Source organism: Hipposideros armiger, unplaced genomic scaffold (assembly GCF_001890085.2).
Source record: "Hipposideros armiger isolate ML-2016 unplaced genomic scaffold, ASM189008v1 scaffold_343, whole genome shotgun sequence".
NCBI classification, from domain to species: Eukaryota; Metazoa; Chordata; class Mammalia; order Chiroptera; family Hipposideridae; genus Hipposideros; species Hipposideros armiger.
The window spans coordinates 1,640,757-1,661,853 of NW_017731693.1; the positions used below are offsets into that span (position 1 = coordinate 1,640,757).

The following is a 21,097-nucleotide window of genomic DNA, read 5'->3' on the forward strand; positions in this document are numbered from 1 at the left end:
TTATTTGTATTTCAGGTGGTCCTCATTATATATCTTCCTTGTCATATTTGGCAGACAGTAGCCTGAGTGAGGAAATGAGTCAATTTGATTTCTCAACTGGAGTTCAGAGCTATTCATACCAAGACCCTAAATCTACCACTGGTCTTCTTCGAAGACAGGTGATCACATTTTATATATTAAAGAATATTGTTGGGGGCCGGCCCAGTGGTGTGATGGTTAAGAACTGGCTTGGGATGCCAGAGGACCCTGGTTCGGATCCCACATATGAGGGCCAGTGACACTGCCCTCCACAGCTAAGATGCTGAACAACAGCTCAACCTGGAGCTGGGCTGCTGTGAGTTGCCGGCGATGGCATAGGCTGCAGCCCCTGTGGCAGTGGGTTGCCATGGGCTACCGTATGTAGCCAGCAGCCAGCGTGAGCGGCCAGCAGCCACAGTGAGCGGCCGTCCAGAAGCCGGCAACTGATCTGCCTCACCCGGGAAGAGCGCAATGATGGTGCCAACTTGGGCCAGTGAAGCAACGTCCTCCACAACTAGACTGAAGAACAAAAAACGATAGCAACTTGTCTTCCCCATCCCCCAATTCCCCAATTAAAAAAAAAAAAAAGAATATTGTTAGCATTTGTAAAGAGGGAGGGGCTTCCTTGTTACAGAGGAAGCCAGTTGTCTGTTTTTCAGTAGTCCTCAGAAAATAGTATTAGTTTGGAGAATTTTCCAAGACCTAAGCCTCAGCCTTTCTTACTGTAGACTCATCAATCTGATTTCATCACCACAAGAAGAAAGGCTCTCTCCAATGGCTGACTCACATTACCCAGTCTTCCTGAGATTAGTATTTTAAATTTGAACCACATTTAAGGATTTCCAATGAGAAAGATAATGACCATAAAGACGCAGATGTTCATGCTGATATGACTGTTAAAATCCCTGGAGAGAGTGAAGGATCTATTCAAATATTTGATGTTACCAAACAAAGACAACTGAATGCATCAGTGTTCACAAATGATAGCTTAATTCTTTTTTCTTTTTTTTTAAGATTTTATTGGGGGAGGGAAACAGTGTTGGGAATCGAGGAAGGGGAGCAGACAAGTTGCGGTCCTTTTGTTCTTCAGTCTAGTTGTGGAGGACATCGCTTCACGGGCCAATGTTGGTATTGTGATCGTTGCGCTCTTCCCGGCTGAGGCGGATTGGTTGCTGGTCATTGGATAGCCGCTCATGGCAGCTCACGCCAGTTGCCGGCCACTCACAGTAGCTTATGGCAGCCCACTGCAGCAGGGGCTGCAGCCTACGCCATTGCTGGTGACTCACAGCAGCCCAGCTTCAGGTCGAGCTGTTGTTCACCATCTTAGCTGTAGAGGGCAGTGTTACTGGCCCATGTGGGATCCAAACCAGCGGCTCTGCTGCTCAGAGCTTATGCTCCCAAGCGAACTCTTAACCAACGAGCCACTCGGCCAGCCCCAAAGTGGTTATTTTTTAATTCTATCTCTGCTTCTTCATTTATTAGTTGGCCTTTTACCACACTGAAGAACTTTCTCTTCTCCCCATTTATTTTTTTTTTAATTTATTATCAGTGTGATGTCCTGGATTGTTATTTTGTTCCGTGAGATATCATTTATTTTGATGCTCAGATTTCTCAGGCTTGGCCTGTGGGAATCCCTTCATGCTGACTTCTTTTTCATTTTGACATGCCTTTGTCATTCTTGGTGCAGTTCCTTACTTGCTGGGACAAGAAAATGTTCACAGGTGATCTAATTCTTTCCCTGCCCCAGCCTTGGAATGGGCTGGCTCTCTAGGGAGACTTGGTTTCTGTGGGTGGAGAACAGCAGAAAGCTGCTTGCAAGCCTTCTCACGGACAGAGATAGGAAATGTATTACAGACTTAGGCCCTCACGCAGGCCATACGTGCACATCACAAGTTTTCACGGATACATTTGATTCCCATCCAGAGTTCTTTCAAACTTTGACTCTTTCCAGTTTCTCTGGCATACACTGACTCACCCCCTCTTCACCTTGATCTTTTTGCCTTCCTCCATACACTGATGTTTTCCTGGAGTGAGCCCTGAAATACATGTCAGTACCCCACTGTGTTCCTCCTCTGCTTTGCAGACATTGCCAGACAGACATCTTTCTCCCCGCTCCAGTTCGCCCTGTGGCTGTTTGACTGAAAAGGAGGGAGGAGGAGGGGCATATTTTTAAAGTTGCGCTTGATTGTGGTTTCTGTTGCACCTGAAGTTGGTCTTTCTTTTTTAATGAATGCTTTAAAGGGAACCCATTCATTAGTTCTTTCACCAAGATTAGGTCATGCATCTGTGCTGCGAGATAAAAAAGTGTGACTTCGTTCTGTTATGGTTGCATTGTCTAGTGAGACTTCATTTATAGGCCATTTACATCAAGTCATCTTGGGTTCACTCCTCACAACTTCTCTCTGATTGCATGACCTTATTCTCCAGTTTGGTTTTTTTTGTTGTTGTTGGTTTTTTTTTTAAGATTTTTATTGGGGAAGGGGAACAGACAAGTTGCTGTCCTTTTGTTCTTCATTCTAGTTGTGGAGGACGTTGCTTCACTGGCCCAAGTTGGCACCATCATTACACTCTTCCCGGGTGAGGCAGATCAGTCGCTGGCTTCTGGATGACCGCTCACACTGGCTGCTGGCCGCTCACACTGGCTGCTGGCTACACATGGTAGCCCATGGCAACCCACTGCAGCAGGGGCTGCAGCCTATGCCATCGCTGGCAGTGTCACTGGCCCTCATATGTGGGATCCGAACCGGGGCCCTCTGGCATCCCAAGCCAGTTCTTAACCAATGCGCCACTCAGCCAGCCCTGTTTTGTTTGTTTTTTACATTTATTTTATTTTATTAAGATTTTTTTGGGGAATTGGGGAAGGGGAACAGACACGTTGCGGTCCTTTTGTTCTTTAGTCTAGTTGTGAAGGATGTCGCTTCACTGGCCCATGTTGGTATTATCATTGCGCTCTTCCCAGCTGAGGCAGATCAGTCACTGGCCATTGGACGGCTGCTCACGGCGGGTTCACAGCAGCTCACAGCAGCTCTCGCCGGCTGCCGGCCACTCACAGTAGCTCACGACAGCCCACTACAGCCCCGCCGCAGCCTACACCATCGCTGGCCACTCACAGCAGCCCAGCTCCAGGTCGAGCTATTGTTCACCATCTTAGCTGTAGAGGACGCAGCGTCATTGGCCCATGTGGGAACCAAACCAGCAGCCCTGCTGCTCAGAGCTGTGCTCTCAAGCCAGCTGTTAACCAACTGAGCCATTGGGCTGGCCCCTCCAGTTTTTTTGTTTGTTTTTAAAACTTTATTGGGGAACAGTGTGTTTTTTGCGGGGGAATAATGTGTTTCTTTCAGAACCCATTAGTTTTAAGTCAAGTTGTCGTCCTTCAATCTTAGTTGTGGAGGGTGCAGCTCAGCGCCAAGTCCAGTAGCCGTTTTCAATCTAGTTGCGGGGGGGTGCAGCCTACCATCCCATGCGGGAGTCGAACAGTCAACTTTGTTGTTAAGAGCACACGCTCTAACCAACTGAACCATCCGGCATCCCACTTGCAGCTCAGCTGAAGTTGTTGTCTTCAGTCTGGTTGCGGAGGGTGCAGCTCACTGACCCATGTGGGAATCTAACCGGCAACCCTGTTGCTCAGAACATGGGCTCTAACCCGCTGAGCCACCCAGCTGCCCTGAGTCTCCAGTTCTAAATTTATTCAGTCCTTGTGAGCAGCATGTTGAGATAGAATGATACTGAGTAAAAGTGTTATTGAGTAGATCTGAATACAGTCAAATACTGTGATTAACTTCTTTGACACCAGGTGTGAGGAAAAAGAGATTAAAATTTCTATGATTGATTTTATGGCTCACTGAACATGTTATAACCCTGATTGTGTATAAACTTTACTATTTCAATATTATTTAGTCCTTCTCTTATGAAAATATGACACAGCTTCCTATCATTTCTAAAATTCCTAATTTATACAAATTATCCATTATGTTTCGGATGATAGACCATGAACATAATGGTTGTAAGAGGAGTACATTTTCAAATACTGTCGATCTTGGGAAGTGACGTGGAACAGTTCCTACAACCAGGGCAGATAGAATTACAAAATTTACCTAGGGCCATTTTTATTTCTTTTTCTATCAAATCTCCACAAGCTCTTAGTATCTCCAAGTTAACTTTTAATTTTACATAAATTTCCTCTTAAGAGTTTTCAAGTTGTTTTTTTCCTAGAAGTAATCTTCGCTAGAAAATACCAGACAAATTTTAACCCTAGTGTGTGTGTGTGTGTGTGTGTGTGTGTGTGTGTCTGTGTTAATTTATTGTATATGTGTGTCAAACCTCTGGTCATCATTACATTTATAAAATGATTATCACTGCTCTATTTTCTCAGAGAATTTTAGGATCAAGAATGGTTTAAGAATTTTCTATTGATTTAAATTTCGAGGCAAATTAAGGACTTTACAAAGATTTTCAGAGAAAACTTTTTTCAGTTTGGTGAGAAAAAAATAGATAAACGTTTATTACTATACTTCAGTAGCTCTACTTTCTTCATAAAGTGTCAACTCAGAATCATGAGTCTGTTGCTCTCGAGGTGTTAAGGGTTCTGTAGCCTCCAAGACATGCACATTTGAAAAGATCTTGGTGTTTATACAAAGCAGCATAGCATACATGACCTCAGTGTAACCCCAAGGGAGTGACCACATAGACAAGGATCAGGTGGGAAATATGTACCTTGAATGTAAAGAAGATATGAGATCCTATTTATTTTTAGTTGTTTAATAAGAAAACATTCCAAATGTATTTGATAGTATTACCAAATTATTATTGTTACCTAAGTGTGTGTTTAATGATCTTGTCCAAAAAATCAGAAAGTCATGTACACTGAAATTTTAGCGGTGTACCCTACATAATCGGATTCTCCCTTTTTCCTAGGAGCATAAAGATCTCATGATTCAAGATGATGTCTTGGAGTTAGAGATGGATGAGCTCAATCAACATGAATGTATGGCAACTATGACAGCCCTTATTAAGCACATGCAGAGAAATCAGATTCTACCTAAAGAAGAAGAGGTCTTTTTTCTTCTAATCTTATATTGTCTCAATACTATTCATTGACATCATATTAAGAATGAATATTTAATATCGAAGACTAAATCATTCTTTGTCAGATGAGAATGATTTTGTTGCATATATTTTACTTTGTCGTTGTCTCATATCAAAATATGGAGTTATTTTATGCTACTTGTAAAGGTAATTTTGAGTGTTTCATTTCAGGGTTCAGTGCCAAGAAATCTTCCTCCTTGGATGAAATTTCTTCATGACAAACTAGGAAATTCATCTGTGTCATTAAATATTCGTCTCTTTTTAGCGAAGCTTGTTATTAATACAGAAGAGGTAAGTAATTTATTATTTCTTTAAATATTCTTTGCAATTATATGCATCTACTTAAGCCCACAACAAAGAAAGATGTAAAGCAAAATAGAGCGTGACATTTTTGTTCTCTAAATAAATTAGCCAATCGCATTTATTTGTTCAACATCATTCTTTTATCATTTTCTTTTAAAACATGTAAATTAACTTCTATTGAGTTAGAAGTGATCTTTTTATAAGTACATGTGTTGTCAACTTTGTTATGGCTGCACACTTTCTTGGTTCATAGTAGCAAAGAAGATGGTAAAATTATTCCTGTTGACTCGATATGAAAAATAGCTGACTCTTAGATAGTTGCTGAATTTATCTGTTGATCTACATATAACACTGTGTAAGGAAGGAGCCTCTTCCACTGGTGGGAGTTAGGATAGATTCTCTAAATAGAAAGCTCATGAGCCAAGTGTTGTAAAGTAGCAGTTGGAGTTTACGTTCTGCATAGAAGCAGCAGTGTGAGCAGAGACGGGCCCTGAGAGAGCCACATCTGCACTGACTGCACAGACCATTGGCACAAGGTCCAGAGGAAAGTGAGCGGCATGGCTACATGTCTGAGGGGCAGGTGATCTAATCTAGGCCTTCAGGGTCCACACAAAGGGTCTAGCTCATTCGTTGAGTGGTAGGGAACTACTGGAGGGTGCTAGGAAGGGTGACATGATCCACTTGGCTTCACAGAAGGTCCTTCTAGGCAGCACTGCAAATGTGAACTGAAGGCCACAAGTCTATTGAGTGGTGGTGGACAGGGCTGACCTAAAACCGCAGTAGAGCCTATGTTCCTCAGGGTCATGCTTGATTTTCTAACTCCTGGGGTGCCATAACAGATACCACAAAAATGGATGGCTTAAACAACAGAAACTGAAAGCCAGAAGTTTGAGATCAGGGTGTTGGTAGGGTTGGTTCTTTCTGAAAGCTGTGAGGAAGAATCTGTTTCAGGCCTCTCTCCCAGTTTACAAGTGGCCTTGGGTATTTCTCAGCATGTAGCTCGTGTTCTCCATGAGTCTTCACATTGTCTTCCCTCTCTGCATCCGTCTCATATGTACAAATTTACCCTTTTGATAAAGACACTCATTGAATAAAGGCCCTCAGTGACTTTTCTTGATAACCTCAAAGATCCCATTTCTAAATAAGGTCACATTTACAGGTACTGAGAGTTAGGACTTCAACATTCTTTTGGGAGACTGAGTTCAACCCATCACACTCAGGGTTACATGTGATTTCTAGTTCACATTCTTGTAAGTGCTGACTTGATGGCTGGCAAAAAAGGAACTGGTGTCTTTGTTTTTTGGGTGATTTTTTGGTAGCTGGGTGTGAGTGCATGATATGACAAGGAAGCCTGCTGAATTTGTTCATACATGTGGATGTGAGGTGCCTCTGAGACATCACTGAGAGATTTCCCTGGAGTTTTGTGCATATCTAGAGCTTGGGAATGATCACGGCAGCAGTTTCTAGAAGGGGATGTTCGAAACATTCTGTTGTCTTATAAAGATTAGAACTTGTGTTTACATTTATTTTTAAAATTTCAACCTTTATATTTATCTATTTGTTATATTTCAATAATATAGTAAAGTTTGTATTTATAATTTACAAATAAATCAATACACACACATTGAGAGTGTTCAAACTATTTTACTTATGGGGGTGATAAACAAACAAGGCTTGAGACCACACAGATTTAACCTGTGAAAGTAGGTGAGCAATCCCTGAGAAAACATATTTTTAAAAAAGGTAGACGGCAAAAGTTAAGAAAATAAATAGCTTCAATTAGATTTCAGTCTGTTCTTTTACATCAAAATAGCAATTTCTAAAATAAATTAAGTGGAATCTAGTATGTAGATGCATTTCATTTAGATTTCAGAGTCTTGGGTATATGAAGTCTATAAGAGAATGATTTTCATAATATAGAAAGAAATGAAAAAAATAGCCACGTGTATCTACCTAATTTGCATATTATCATTTTTCATATACATTATGCATTGGTGTAAAATTAAATTCTAGAATTCTCTAGAGCTGCATGTAATTCAGATAGGACCAGGTTAATATAGAATACTTTGATTTTGATTTCTGTGAGCATAGTTACATCAGAAAGGTTTTAAGCAAAGAAAACATCAATGATGATTTCAGGGTCAGCCGAGTGGCTCAGTTGGTTAAGAGCTTGCTTAAGAGCGCGAGCTCTGAGCAACAGGGTCTTCCGTTTGATTCCTACATGGGCCAGTGAACTGTGCCTTAGCTGAGCTGCCGCTGAGGTGCCAACAGGTGGCAGGATGGCTCAGTTGGTAAGAGCATGTGCTCCTAACAACAAGGTTGCCTGTTCATGGGATTGTGGGCTACGCCCACCTGCAGCTAAAGACTGAACTCGGCACCTTGAGCTGAGCTGCCACCCGGGTGGCTCAGTGGTTAGAGTGTGCACTCTTAACAATGAGGCCGCTGGTTCAGCTCCCACATTGGATGGTCGCTACGCCCACCAACAACTAAGATTGACACAGCACCTTGAGCTGAGCGGCTGCAAGCTGCCAACGGGCAGCCAGATGGCGACTGGACTTGGAGCTGAGCCTCCTGCACCCTCCACAACTAGGATTGAAGGACAACAACTTGGCTGTTCTCCTTCCCCCTTTCCCCAACACTGTTCCACTCCCCAAATTCCCCCAATAAAATCTTTAGGAAAAATAAAAAATAATGAATTCATTTCCATTGAACTGTTGTTTCAAGGGCCCATGAGGAGAGAATTTAACAGAACATCTGATTAAACAGGGTAATTGTTGGAATTTACATCTGCTATATAATTTTAGCTGATGGAGGATATGTTTTTGAATTAATATTTTGGTTCAAAACAGTTCTTTGATATTTGACTTTTATATTCTCTTCTAGGTGTTTCGTCCTTATGCGAAGTACTGGCTTAGCCCCTTGTTGCAGCTGGTTGTTTCTGAAAGCAATGGAGGAGAAGGAATTCATTATATGGTGGTTGAGATAGTGGTTACTGTTCTTTCATGGACAGGATTAGCTACTCCTATAGTAAGAATGGATACATTTTTTATGTAGTAATCTATCAGTTCTTTGCTAATATCCTAAGTAGAGCATATAATAAATAATTCAAGCTCCTCTTAATGACTTAGAGTCATCATTTTTAGCATTAATTGTTATGTTGCTTTGGTACTGCTGTACTAAATGACTTCGTACTTTCTACTTTTGTTCTCTTTTGTCTGCTTTTAATAATTCCTCTAAACTTTTTTTTTAAGCTATCAGGTATTTGTTTTGTTTGTTGCTCTTACCTCCTAGGAGCTTGGATACTAGATAATTGGTTTATTAAAAGTATGTGTCAAATAAATGTCAGTAGACCCTGAATGTGAGGTTCTGAAAGCTTCTGCTGAGAATAAAGTCTCTGGGTTTTTTGGCATTTGTTTTGCCAGCCTATCTACTTCCAGAGTAGATCTATAATGGTCTAGATTGCTAAACAAGTGACACTTGTTTAGATGAATGACACTGTTGTACTTAAGCAAGCTTGTGACATTCAGCAGTATAGATTTGTGTGTGTTGGAGTTTTGCCTGTTCATTTGAAAACATTAGCACTAATAATGTGTAAAAGTTCTCATCTAAGGATATCCTGGGACCCGTCCTTATTAAATATAATATATGTACATGTTTGTGTCAGGGTGAGCCTCTCATTTCACAGTAAACTAAATTTAGAGTTAGCTTTAATGTGATAAAATAATTGGTAGTCTGCTTAATAACCTCAAAAAATTAAGAGACTGTTTAATTTAACTTAGGAACCATTGGAAAAGATGCATTTAGATGTCAGGAGCTCAGCTAAGCTTGAGAATGCTGAACTGCTTAGGTGTCAGAATAGCTGATTAAAACAACAGCAAGCCAAAATGAAAGTCGCAGTGAAGCCTTTAATAAAAAAATTTTTTAAAAAGGCAGGGTAATAGTATAGCAAGAGGCAAAAACCAGAGGAAGTGCTGACTCCAATATTCCATTTCCCCACATGGAATAGCATACTGATCAAGGGTCAAGTGGATCAGCACAGATCTGAGGGTCATCTCTCTGTTGAGGGAGCCACACACTAAAGGCTCCAGCGGTTTTATAGGACCCTGGAGTTGGGAGGAGTGTGAGGGACAAGGGCTAGGAGTCAAAAGCACTGAGTCAGAGTGGGGAAGGGTATTTTCAAGGTTCCCCTTCTTAACCCCATAAGGGGTTTTCAGCAGAGGTACTTAAGAGTGAAGGCGATTAGGCTAGCAATTCACATATATGCGAAAGCATGACCAGATAAGGGGGCCTGAGTGTCTGACTGGAACTACCCTTTGTTTGAGACTGCAGCGTCCTGGCTGTTTTCCAAGTCGGCTGTAAGGAGGGCAGCTTTCCCCTAATAGAACTATCGGGTAAAGCCTTTGTAATTGCCTGTGGTTGAACCTGAAAAATCACACATAGGTTTTTAACTAGAAGCCAGCCTCCTCAGTAGAATGCCACATGTTTTTTATAAATGAACTTTTGGATTAAACAATGTTTTTTTCAGAATGAAATGCTACATATTGATATAGAATTTCTATACTATTTCAGGGGATTCCTAAAGATGAAGTATTAGCAAATCGATTGCTTCATTTCCTAATGAAACATGTTTTTCATCAAAGAAGAGCTGTGTTTAGTCACAACCTTGAAATCATAAAAACCCTTGTTGAATGCTGGAAGGATTGTTTATCCATCCCTTACAGGTATAAATTTACTGGATTTTACAGTATTATTTAGAAAACTTAAAAATTTAGAATGTTGTAAATAGTGATTATAATGAAATTTAATTACTTGAAATGATAGAAGGAATAATATTATTTGAAATAGAATCCATTTATAAGGGTATAATATTGCTACTCATAAAATCACAGCCTCCAGAGTTTGACACTAGAAGCATTTCTCTGCATGTCCTTCCAAGTAGCCCCTGCCCTGTCTCTAGGCTCACCTCTGGCTTTCCCCCAACACTGGGCATGTGGGACACACTCCGCTCTTCACTGTACTAGCCCAGGAGTGGACTGTAGAACTTTTCTCTGATGCCTTTTAGTACTGCAAACTAAAACTTTCATAAGGTTTTACTATCAACTAAGGGAGAATTTGAGCAAATAATTATAGGAAGATATAAAACTGCCTATGTTCCAAAGCTAGAATAGCCTGAATGTGAACAAAGAGTATTAGCAAGAAGAGTGTTAAATGTGGGAAAACAAAGTATTTCTTACCCTGAAAATTGTCTGTAGAAAATTTTATATTTGTCTTCCTGCTTCTTATTTTATTATGTTATAATCTATACTTTTATTCTTATGTTTCAGATTAATCTTTGAAAAGTTTTCCAGTAAAGATCCTAATTCTAAAGACAATTCAGTAGGAATTCAATTATTAGGCATTGTAATGGCCAATAACTTGCCTCCCTATGACCCAAAATGTGGCGTAGAGAGTATAAAGTAAGTATCAGAGTTTTTGCTTAGATTCCTTTTTAGGTTCAAGTATTTCTGAATTGGAAACAGACTGGAGTATGGTTTAATTCTGATAAATTTAAAGGCCAGAACCCGTGTTTAAAATATTTTTATCTAAATGTAATAGGTAGTGGAGTGAATGAGGAAGGTAAGTTTTTAAAAATTAGTGTAATTTTTTATGTACATTTTGGCAAATAAAAGGTATTAAATGTTTTCTTACTTTCTAAATTGACATTTTCAACATTTACCCCTAAAAACAACACGAGCCCTTAGGATCATGACTATGAATGGGATGCCCCTGGGCCTTGTGCTGCCTGCCCTGTTACTGTGCTCTTTGGCAGAGCTGCAGTCACCCTGCTCCCCTCCATCAGGCGGGAGTGGATGCAGACCTGATGTGTGAGAGGGAGGGGCTTTAGTGAGATAATTTTGTAACATCACAAAAAGGTACTTCATTGTCCTATTTTAGGATTTTTGAAAAGTCAGTGTTTACATCATGGTTACTTAACAGCTTTTAGCATTTCTCTTCCATGCTTTTCCCATTTTTTTGAAAATGTCTTATTCTGTCTGGTTGGCCCTCTCTACTAGTCGCCTAGTATCATAGACAAATGTGTTGCTCAACCCAGATTTACTGAGAAACAGCTTACTTTTACAGAAGTTACGTTTTTGGGCTTTGGTTTTCTCCAGTGAAAAACTTACAGAGTTACTGGGGGGCTGAGAGTTAAAAGTTCCTCTCTCTGTGAAGTCTGGGGGTTAGTACACTCATGCTCCTCTCTTTCTCTTTATTTTATTGTCCTCTGTTATAGTAGATGGCTTTAAGAGGGAGTCAGTAAATCTCAATCTTAGATAATAGCTCCTTTTTAACTATAGTTTTATAGTATCGAGCATTTGTTTTGCTTTGACTATAGGACGTCCTGTATGATTGAACCAACTTTCAAGTGCCTTTCTGATAATGACCTAAGAGCCTTAAATACATCTTCATATATATATATATATATATATGTATATATATATATATATATATTCACACAAATAATTCAAACACATTTTAAGTTTGATATTTTCTCGATCTGTGATATTAATAATGGCATCAAGAGTAAAGTTTTTATAATTTGATGTCAAACAACAGAATTGGATTTTATGCATATTTATTTTTTATATTTGTTATAGATACTTTCAAGCTTTGGTCAATAATATGTCCTTTGTAAAATATAAAGAGGTATATGCAGCAGCAGCAGAAGTTCTGGGACTTGTTCTTCGATACATTACTGAGAAGAAAAATGTGAGTATATTGTGCAGTTTTAAATAAATGCTTTTTCAATTTTGATTTGTCCTGACACTTGATACTTATATTCTCTGTACTGTAAGAAACTGAAGTGGGCATTCTGCATTTATTAATATTTTACTCTTTTCTACTGCATACAGTGCTCAGTTGTTTTAAAGAGGATATATGACTTTATTTTTTTTAATTGGGGAATTCGGGGAGGGGAACAGTGTTGGACACGTGGGGAGGGGGACCAGCCAAGTTGTTGTTCTTCAGTGTTAGTTGTGGAGGGTGCCAGTCACCGTCTGGCTACCCGTCGGCTGCTCGTGGCCTCTAAGCTCAAGGTGCTCTGTTACAGTCTTAGTTGCGGGTGGGCGTAGCCACCATCCCATGCGGGAGTCGAACCAGCAGCCTTGTTGTTAAGAGCACACGCTCTATCCACTAAGCCATCTGTGCGCCAGCTCAGCTCAAGGTGCCGAATTCAGTTTTAGTTGCGGGTGGGCATAACCACCATCCCATGCGGGAGTCGAACCAGTAGCCTTGTTGTTAAGAGCGCATACTCTATCCACTGAGCTATCTGGGTGGCAGCTCAGCTCAAGGTGCTGAGTTCAGTCTTAGTTGTGGGCGGGCGTAGCCCACTATCGAACAGGCAGTCTTGTTAGGGTCACATACTCTCACCAGCTGAGCTATCCTGCCAAGTGCTGGCAGCTCAGCTCGGGCGCAGGGTCACTGTCCCATGTGGGAATCGAACTGGCGGCCCTGTTGCTCAGAGCTCGTGCTCTTATCTTAACTCTTAACCAACTGAGCCACTCTGCCAGCCTGATTTTGTTAAACACTTGGAAATTTGGTAAACATTTAAATATTGGTAACTTATTGATTATTGTAAAAGTCAGGATATGAGTATTTAACTAGCTTTCATTCCTCTCAACTTGTCTCTGCATTTTCTTTTTGGAGAAAATTACCTACCTGCTATTGTTAGGGCTACGTTAAACTAGTAAAATTTTCTACTTTCAATTTTTGACATATTATAGCTATTAAACAGGAGAGGGTGCTTCAAAGAGAACCGTTCTCAGTCTTGTGTTCCCTGTCCAATTTATAGGATTGTGAGAAGAACCTAATTGAATTATTAAGCTAGTACACGTTCAGAATACTATAGTTTTCAATAAAATATAATTATTAAAGATGTATATATAACTACATGGAATTAACATCTTATGACACTAGAAAATAGTGTAGCGGAATGATGCTTCCTGCTACATTGCTCTCCTCTCACATGTTAATAGAATGAGGTGGTACATATTTTGAAGCCTCCAAAGTCAATGTCACTCATTGTAGAAGATGCTTATGCTAGGTCGCTCTACTTCTAGCATATGCTTATGCTAGTTCGTTTATGATGACTCAGTAAACGAGTCACTACTCCTTGATTTTCTCTTGTCACTAGTTCAAGGACACTCTTGGCTTCTTCCTATTTCTGTGGCAGTTTCTTCTCCCTTAGCTACATGTTTCCCAGGCCATCTCTACAGCTCTGATTTTGGTGGTCTTCTATTTCACTGTTCCCCTGGTGATCATACAGCCTCATGGCTTTAAAAACTGTTTATAGGAGAAGGTCCAGAATGGTGGACTAGGTAAATCCTATGCCTGCGACGTCCAAGGATCACATTAAAATTCCAGCTGGGCCGGCCGAGTGGCTCAGTTGGTTAAGGGCTTGCCCAAGAGTGCGAGCTCTGAGCAACAGCAGTTCGAGTCCCAGCCCAAGCTGAGCAGCCGCTGAGCTGCCAACAGGTGGCAGGATGGCTCAGCTAAAAACAAAACAAAAGGACAAAATTACAGCTAAATTATAGGACAGTCAACTTCAAGAAACATATGAAGGCTAGCTGAACATAACACCTATAACTAAGGATATAATGAAGAGGCCACATCAAGATTGGTAGGTGTAGAAACATGAAACGGGCTAACCTCAAGCCCACAGGTAGTAGTGGCTGAGCACCAGGAGGGACACCTTGGTGGCAGAGGTCCATCCACCCTGCAGAGTGCAGTGTCACAGTCCCACACCAGGCTCCCCAGCAAGGGCGTCCTATGCCAGGAGAAAGAGTCCCTACAATATCTGGCAGTGAAAATTAGTGAGGACTCTGTCTGTGTATCTGGGTGAGACAGAAGGCAGATGGAAACACAGACATCCTCTTTAAGGACACATGCCCAGAATCATTGCAAACACTCAACTGGGCTTTGGTGGAGGGGTAGCAACTCGAGAGGCGACAGATATATGGCAAAAGTGTGTTTGAAGTGAGGGGGAGTGTTATCAATGGGATTAATGGCAGTGTGTCTTTTACTGTAATAAACTTTTTAAGATTCAAACATTCACTGTATTTTTTAAATCATACTTCGTACATTCTTTTCCAAGTGCATATGGAACATTTTCCAAAATAGACCAGGTGTTAGGCCACAAAACAAGTCTCAATAAACTTAAGCAGATTACAGTCATATCAAGCATCTTCTCCTTACTACAGTGGTATGAAACTAGAAATCAATTATAATAAAAAAACTAAAAAAAAAAACATAAACACATGGACGCTGAATAGCATGCTGCTAAATAATGAATGGGTCAACAATGATATCAAGAAAAAAAATGAATTGGGGGAGGGGGATTGTCACTTCAAGGAGTAAAAAGTATAACTATTGCACTGTGTTGTACAGCTGAAACTAATTCTAAAAGATGTGTATTTCATAATAAAAAATTTAATAAAAAAATGAAAAGATACCTTGAGACAAACAAAAATAAAAACACAATGACCAAAAATCTCTGTGATACAGCAAAAGCAGTCCTAAGATGGAAATTCATAACAGTGCAGTCCTACCTCAAGAAACAAGAGAAATCTCAAGTATGCAGTCTAACTTTACATGTAAGAAAACTAGAAAAAGAACAGCAAACAGCCCAAAGTGGATACAAGAAGGATATAATAAAGATTATAGCAAAAATGAAACAAGCAAAAGATCAGTGAAACTAAAATCTGTTTCTTTGAAAAGATAAACAAAATTGACAAATCTTTAATCAGATTCATCAGAATTAAAAGAAAGAGGACCCAAATAAATAAAATCAGAGAGAGAAGTGACAATAGACACCAGATAAATACAAAAACTTAAAAAAAAATACTATGAGCAGCTATATGTGAAAAGATTGTCAATCTGGACGAAATGGATAAATTCCTAGACGTACACAATCTTCCAAGGCTGAAGAAAAAAGAAACAGAAAATCTAACTGACCAGTTACCACTAATGAAATAAAATCAGTAATCAACAAGCTCCCAACTTATGAAAGTACTGAACCAGAGGGTTTTCAGGTGTATTTTATCAAACATTCAAAAGAAGGAATTTACACCTATTCTCAAACTATTCCAAAAAATTAGGAGGGAGCACTCCGAAGTTCATTTTATGAGACTATTATTACCCTGATCTGAAAACCAGACAAATACATTACAAAAAAAGAAAACTATACGCTGATATCCCTAATGAACATAGATGTAAAAATCCTTAATATATTAGCAAACCAAATTCAGCAATACATGAAAAGGACTATACACCACTATCAAGTGGAATTCATTCCTGGTATGCAAGTTTGGTTCAATAACCACAAATCAATTAACGTGATACACCACATTAACAAAATGAAAAAAAATCATATGGTCCTATCAATAGATGCAGAAAAAGCATTTAATAAACATCCAACATCCATTTATGATAAAACCTCTTAGCAAAGTGGGAATAGAGGGATCATACCTCAAAATAATAAATGCCATATACGATAAACCCACAACTTACATCGTACTCAATGGGAAAAAGCTAAAACCATTCCCCTTAAGATCAGGAACAAGACAAGGCTGTCCACTTTCTCCACTTTCGTTCAACATAGTTCTGGAAGTTCTAGCCACAGCAATCAGACAAGAAAAAGAAATAAAAGCCGTCCAAATGGGACAGGAGGAAGTAAAATTGTCATTATTTGCAGATGACATGACACTATATAGAGGGAACCCCATAGATTCCACCAAAAAAACTATTAAAACTGATAAGTGAATTTAGTGAAGTAGCAGGAAGCAAAATTTATATTTAGAAATTAGTTGCATTTTTATGCATTAATAAATTATCAGAAGGTGAAAATAAGAAAACAATCGCATCCACAATTGCTTCAAAACCAGTAAAATATGTAGGAATAAATTTAACCAAGGAAGTAAAAGTCCTGTACTCAGAAAATTATGACATTGAAGAGATATTAAAGAATATACAAATAAATAGAAACATATACCATGCTCATGGATAGGAAGAATTAATATAGTTAAAATGTCTGTGTTACTCAAAGCAATACATAGATTCAGTACACCCCTGTCAAAATATCACTGGCATTTTTTACAGACCTAGAACAATCCTAAAATTTATATGGAAATATAAAAGACCTCGAAAAGCCACGGCAATCCTAAGAACAAAGCTGTAGGCATCATGCTGCCTGATGTGAAACTATATTACAAGGCCATAGTAATCAAAACAGCATGGTATTAACATAATAGCAGACCCATAGATCAATGGAACAGAGCAGAGAGCCCAGGAGTAAATTCATGCCTACATTATCATTTAATGTATAACAAAGGAAGCAATAACATATTGGGTTGTCGGAAAAGTCATGACTCATGTTTGCAACAGATGGCACTAGTTCATTTTTGGAAGTACTAGAGTCATTCACATCTATGTTATTGTTATGTCATTTGACAGCTGACAGTTCTAGCTTCATTCTAAAAAAAATTGAGCTATTTGGTTGAGTTTTGGAGATTTTACAACAAGTTGAAGATGGAAAACCAAACTGCATTTTTGCCATATTTTACTGTTTTACTTCCATAAAGGGAAGAACACGTGTCAAGCTTGTGAAAAGTTACATAAAGTTTACAGCGACAATGCCCTACAAGAACGTCAGTGCCAATGATGGTTCACGAAATTCCGTGCTGGTGATTTTGATCTCAATGACGCTCCTCGGTCAGGGAGGCCCACCGAGGTTGATGATGACAAAATAACGTCATTGATCAAGTCAAGCCCACGTTACATGACACAGGAGATTGCAGGAACATTGACCATCCATCAATCAAGTGTTCACAACCACCTGAAGAAGCTGGGATACATAAGCAAGCTCAATATTTGGGTTCCTCGTGAACTCAAAGAAGTTCATTTGATGGCGTATATAAACATCTGCAATATGCTCATTAAACGTGAGGAAAACAACCCTTTTTTCAAATGACTAATAACTGGTGATGAGAAGTGGATTGCTTACAACAATGTGGTGTGCAAACGGTCTTTGTCCCGATGTAAAGATTCGCCTCAAATGACATCAAAAGCAGACATTCTGACAGAGGAAGGTTATGCTCTGATTGTGGTGGGATTTTAAAGGTGTCGTGTTTTTCAAGCTCTTACCAAGGAACCAAACAATCAGTTCAAATGTGTACCGTCAGCAATTGAACACTTGAAATGAATCCATCATCCAGAAAGCCACAGAGCTTGCTAATTGTAAAGGAGTTGTGTTCCCTCATGACACCCCAAGACCACACACAAGTTTGATCACCCGTCAAAAATTATTGGAGCTTGAATGGGATGTGTTGCTACACCCACCATACTCACCTGACCTTGCGCTATCAGCCTTCCACTTGTTTCGGTCTCTTTGAAACTCTTGCGTGGTATAATGTTCAATTCAGATGAGGCTGTAAATCAGCACCTTGTTCAGTTTTTTGCAAATAAAGACAGGTCCATCTATGAACGAGTAATTATGAAGGTCACTGAAAGATGGCAAAAGGTTATCGAACAAAACGGGCAATATATCATTGATTTATCTTTTTTTTAATATAAATAAATGACCTTAAAAACATAAACCAAATATGTCATGACTTTTCCGATAACCCAATACATAGAGTAAAGACAGTGTATTCAATAAATTGTGCGGGGTAAACTGGACAGATACATGGAAAAAATGAAACTGGACTATCTTCTTACTCCATATACAAGAATAAAGTCAAAATGCATTAAAGACTTAAATGTGAAAGCTGTAACCATAAAACTAGAAGAAAATACGGGAAGTAAACTCTCAGACATTTCTTGTAGTGATATTTTTACTGGTATATCTCCTCAGGCAAGTGAAACGAAAGAAAAATAGTAGGACTCTATCAAACTAAAAAGTTTATTGATAGCAAAGGACACCATCACCAAAAGAAAAAGGCATCCTACTGAATGGAAGAAGATATTTGCCAATGATACATCTGATAAGGGGTTAATATTCAATTAAAAATTCATAAAATTCAACCCCGAAAAAAAAAACAATTTAAAAATTGGCAGAGGACCTGAATAGACATTTCTCCAAAGAGGACATAGAGCTGGCCAATAGACATAAGAAAAGATACTCTTCGTCACTAATCATCAGAGATATGCAAACTAAAACCACAGTGCGGTATTACCTCACTCCTGTCAGACTGGCCATCATCAATAAGTTAACAAACAACAAGTGTTGGCAAGGATGTGCAGAAAAAAGAACCTTTGTTTACTCTTGGTGGGATTGTTAATTGGTGCAGTCGTCAGTATGAATAACAATATGTAGATTCCTCAAAAAATTAGAGCTACCTTATGACCCATCAACTCCATTTGTGGGTATTTATCCAAAGAAATCCAAAACACTAATTTGGAAGGTACATACACCCCTTACGTTCACTGCAACACTATTTACAATAGCCAAGAAATCAAATCAACATACGTGCCCATCAACAGACAATTTGATAAAGAAGAGCTAGTACATATATACAATGGAATATTACTCAGCCATAAAAAAGAATGAAATCTTACTATTTGCAACAATATGGACGGATCTAGAGAGTATGATGCCAAGTGAAATAAGTCAGACTGAGAATCAAGTCAAATATCATATGATCTCACTTATATGTGGAAACTAAAGAACAGAATGAACGAACAAATAAAACAGACTCATAGATACGGAGAACAAACTAATGGTTACTAGATGGGGGGAGGGGTTGCATTGCTGGGTGAGAAAGTTGAAGTAAATAAGTAAAAATTGGTAGTTATAAAAGTTATAGGGATGTAAAGAACAGTATGAGGAATATAGCCAATAATATTGTAAAAACTATGTATAGTGTCAAGTGGGTACTAGACTTACTGGACTCACTTCATAAATAATATAAATGCGTAACCAATGCGCTGTACACCTGAAACTAATATAAAATAACATTGAATGTCAACACTAATTTACAAAGTCATGGGACGTAAAGTACACCATGGAAAATATAGTTAGTAATATAATAACGTATAGTGTCAGATGGTAATAGACTTATTGGGGGTTAACGCTTTTTTGAGATATCTGTCTAATCACAATATTATTTTGTACACCTGAAACTAATGAAAAAAACCAAAAAACTGCCCATAGGTTTATGATCCCCAGATTTGTATCTCCAGTCCACTTCCTCTTCTGAAAGAAAAGAGAAAGAGAGTTTGGGCTACATTCACTATCAGGCTGGATGAGGAGAACTTAGGGGAAGTCAGGAGGCCCTGAGGGTACCCAGGGTACCACAATGCAGCGTATTAGACTGCTTGCTGTTCATTTCACCAATTAGGCATTTATTTGGATTTGAAGGAAAATTAAGCTTAAAGGAAACAGACCCCTCACTATTTATTTTAAGGATTAGCAGCTGTTTTTGTAAAATAAGCCATTGCAAAAAATCAGAATAACTTTGTTATGACATGATTCTAATATCCATAAATGTTGGTATGAGTTTATATAATATGCTGAATTTTCACCGTGGATAGAGCAAATTACAACAGATCACAGGTTTAATCTCTCGACTTAAAATACAATTTATAGGCATGAGAAACACTTTCATTTTACATAGTTCTTTTCTGAATGTCAAATAGTATTGATTTTGTGTAGAAATATGGGAAACAATAAAAACATAAAGAAGTAACAGTCACTCACATTCTAACCACTAAACTGATTTTGGCACCTGAGACAGACTCCAGTCATCAGTATGTGTGCATAATTTGTCTTCTATTGTTTTACCCATATTGTTAGGTTCACATTGTTTTACACATATAACTTTGGCACTTACATGTATTGGTCATTTATATATGTGGGTAGTTGCTGGTTGGCTCTTCGCTCTCCTTGTATAGCTGGGAACAGGACAGGCCAAGACTACCCTCAGGGAGCTGGCATTTGGTGAGAGGAGACCCAATGAATCTATCGCAGTAGGTAGTAATATGTGATCAAGAGAAAGTAGGGTATAGGGAAATAGACAGTGATATGGACTATTATTTATATAGATAAAATTGCTTCAAAATTCTGGTTTGTGTGAATATTTGACCAGAGATGTGAACACTGGCATCATAAAATGTGTCCTGAAGAGTATTTAATCACTAATTTTAGTTCAAATTCTCAAATGACCTATTGGCAGTGTTTCAATGTCAGAAGGAAGCACTAATCTTCTTTATTGATCTGATATCTGATGTGAGCCAGATACCGCCAGTGCTGGTAGCACAAAGCACACATGGCCGTGGCCTGGCTCACAGGAACTCACAGTTCCAGAGCCTCAGTGGCTAATGCAAACCCATGTCTCCTGGTGCTTCACCTTGTGAACATTGTTGTGGATGATAGTACTGAACGCTTCTTTGAATTTACTTAAATATTCAAGATAAACCAATTTTCAGAAACAACATAAGTTTTTCTACCTTTGTGTATTTATGTATTAATTTTTCAGATACTGGAGGAGTCTGTATGTGAACTGATTGTAAAACAGTTGAAGCAGCATCAGAATACAATGGAGGACAAATTTATCGTGTGCTTGAACAAAGTTGTGAAGAACTTCCCTCCTCTTGCCGATAGGTAAGGTATTGGTATTGGTGAACATCATGTGGTGGGAGATGGTCAAGACTGCCCTCC

The 21,097-nt window shown here is 39.0% G+C and overlaps 1 protein-coding gene across 3 annotated transcripts in view; it reads left to right on the forward strand.

Moving 5' to 3' along the window:
- Positions 1 to 21,097, forward strand: part of PRKDC (protein kinase, DNA-activated, catalytic subunit) — a 229,719-nt gene that overhangs the window by 122,596 nt on the left and 86,026 nt on the right. For all 3 annotated transcript variants that reach the window (XM_019661296.1, XM_019661297.1, XM_019661298.1), the window contains exons 46-53: positions 16 to 158; positions 4,933 to 5,070; positions 5,275 to 5,394; positions 8,290 to 8,433; positions 9,976 to 10,127; positions 10,731 to 10,862; positions 12,042 to 12,153; positions 20,916 to 21,040. In XM_019661296.1, coding sequence (XP_019516841.1) covers positions 16 to 158; positions 4,933 to 5,070; positions 5,275 to 5,394; positions 8,290 to 8,433; positions 9,976 to 10,127; positions 10,731 to 10,862; positions 12,042 to 12,153; positions 20,916 to 21,040 — 1,066 coding nt within the window. The remainder of the gene's footprint in view (positions 1 to 15; positions 159 to 4,932; positions 5,071 to 5,274; positions 5,395 to 8,289; positions 8,434 to 9,975; positions 10,128 to 10,730; positions 10,863 to 12,041; positions 12,154 to 20,915; positions 21,041 to 21,097) is intronic.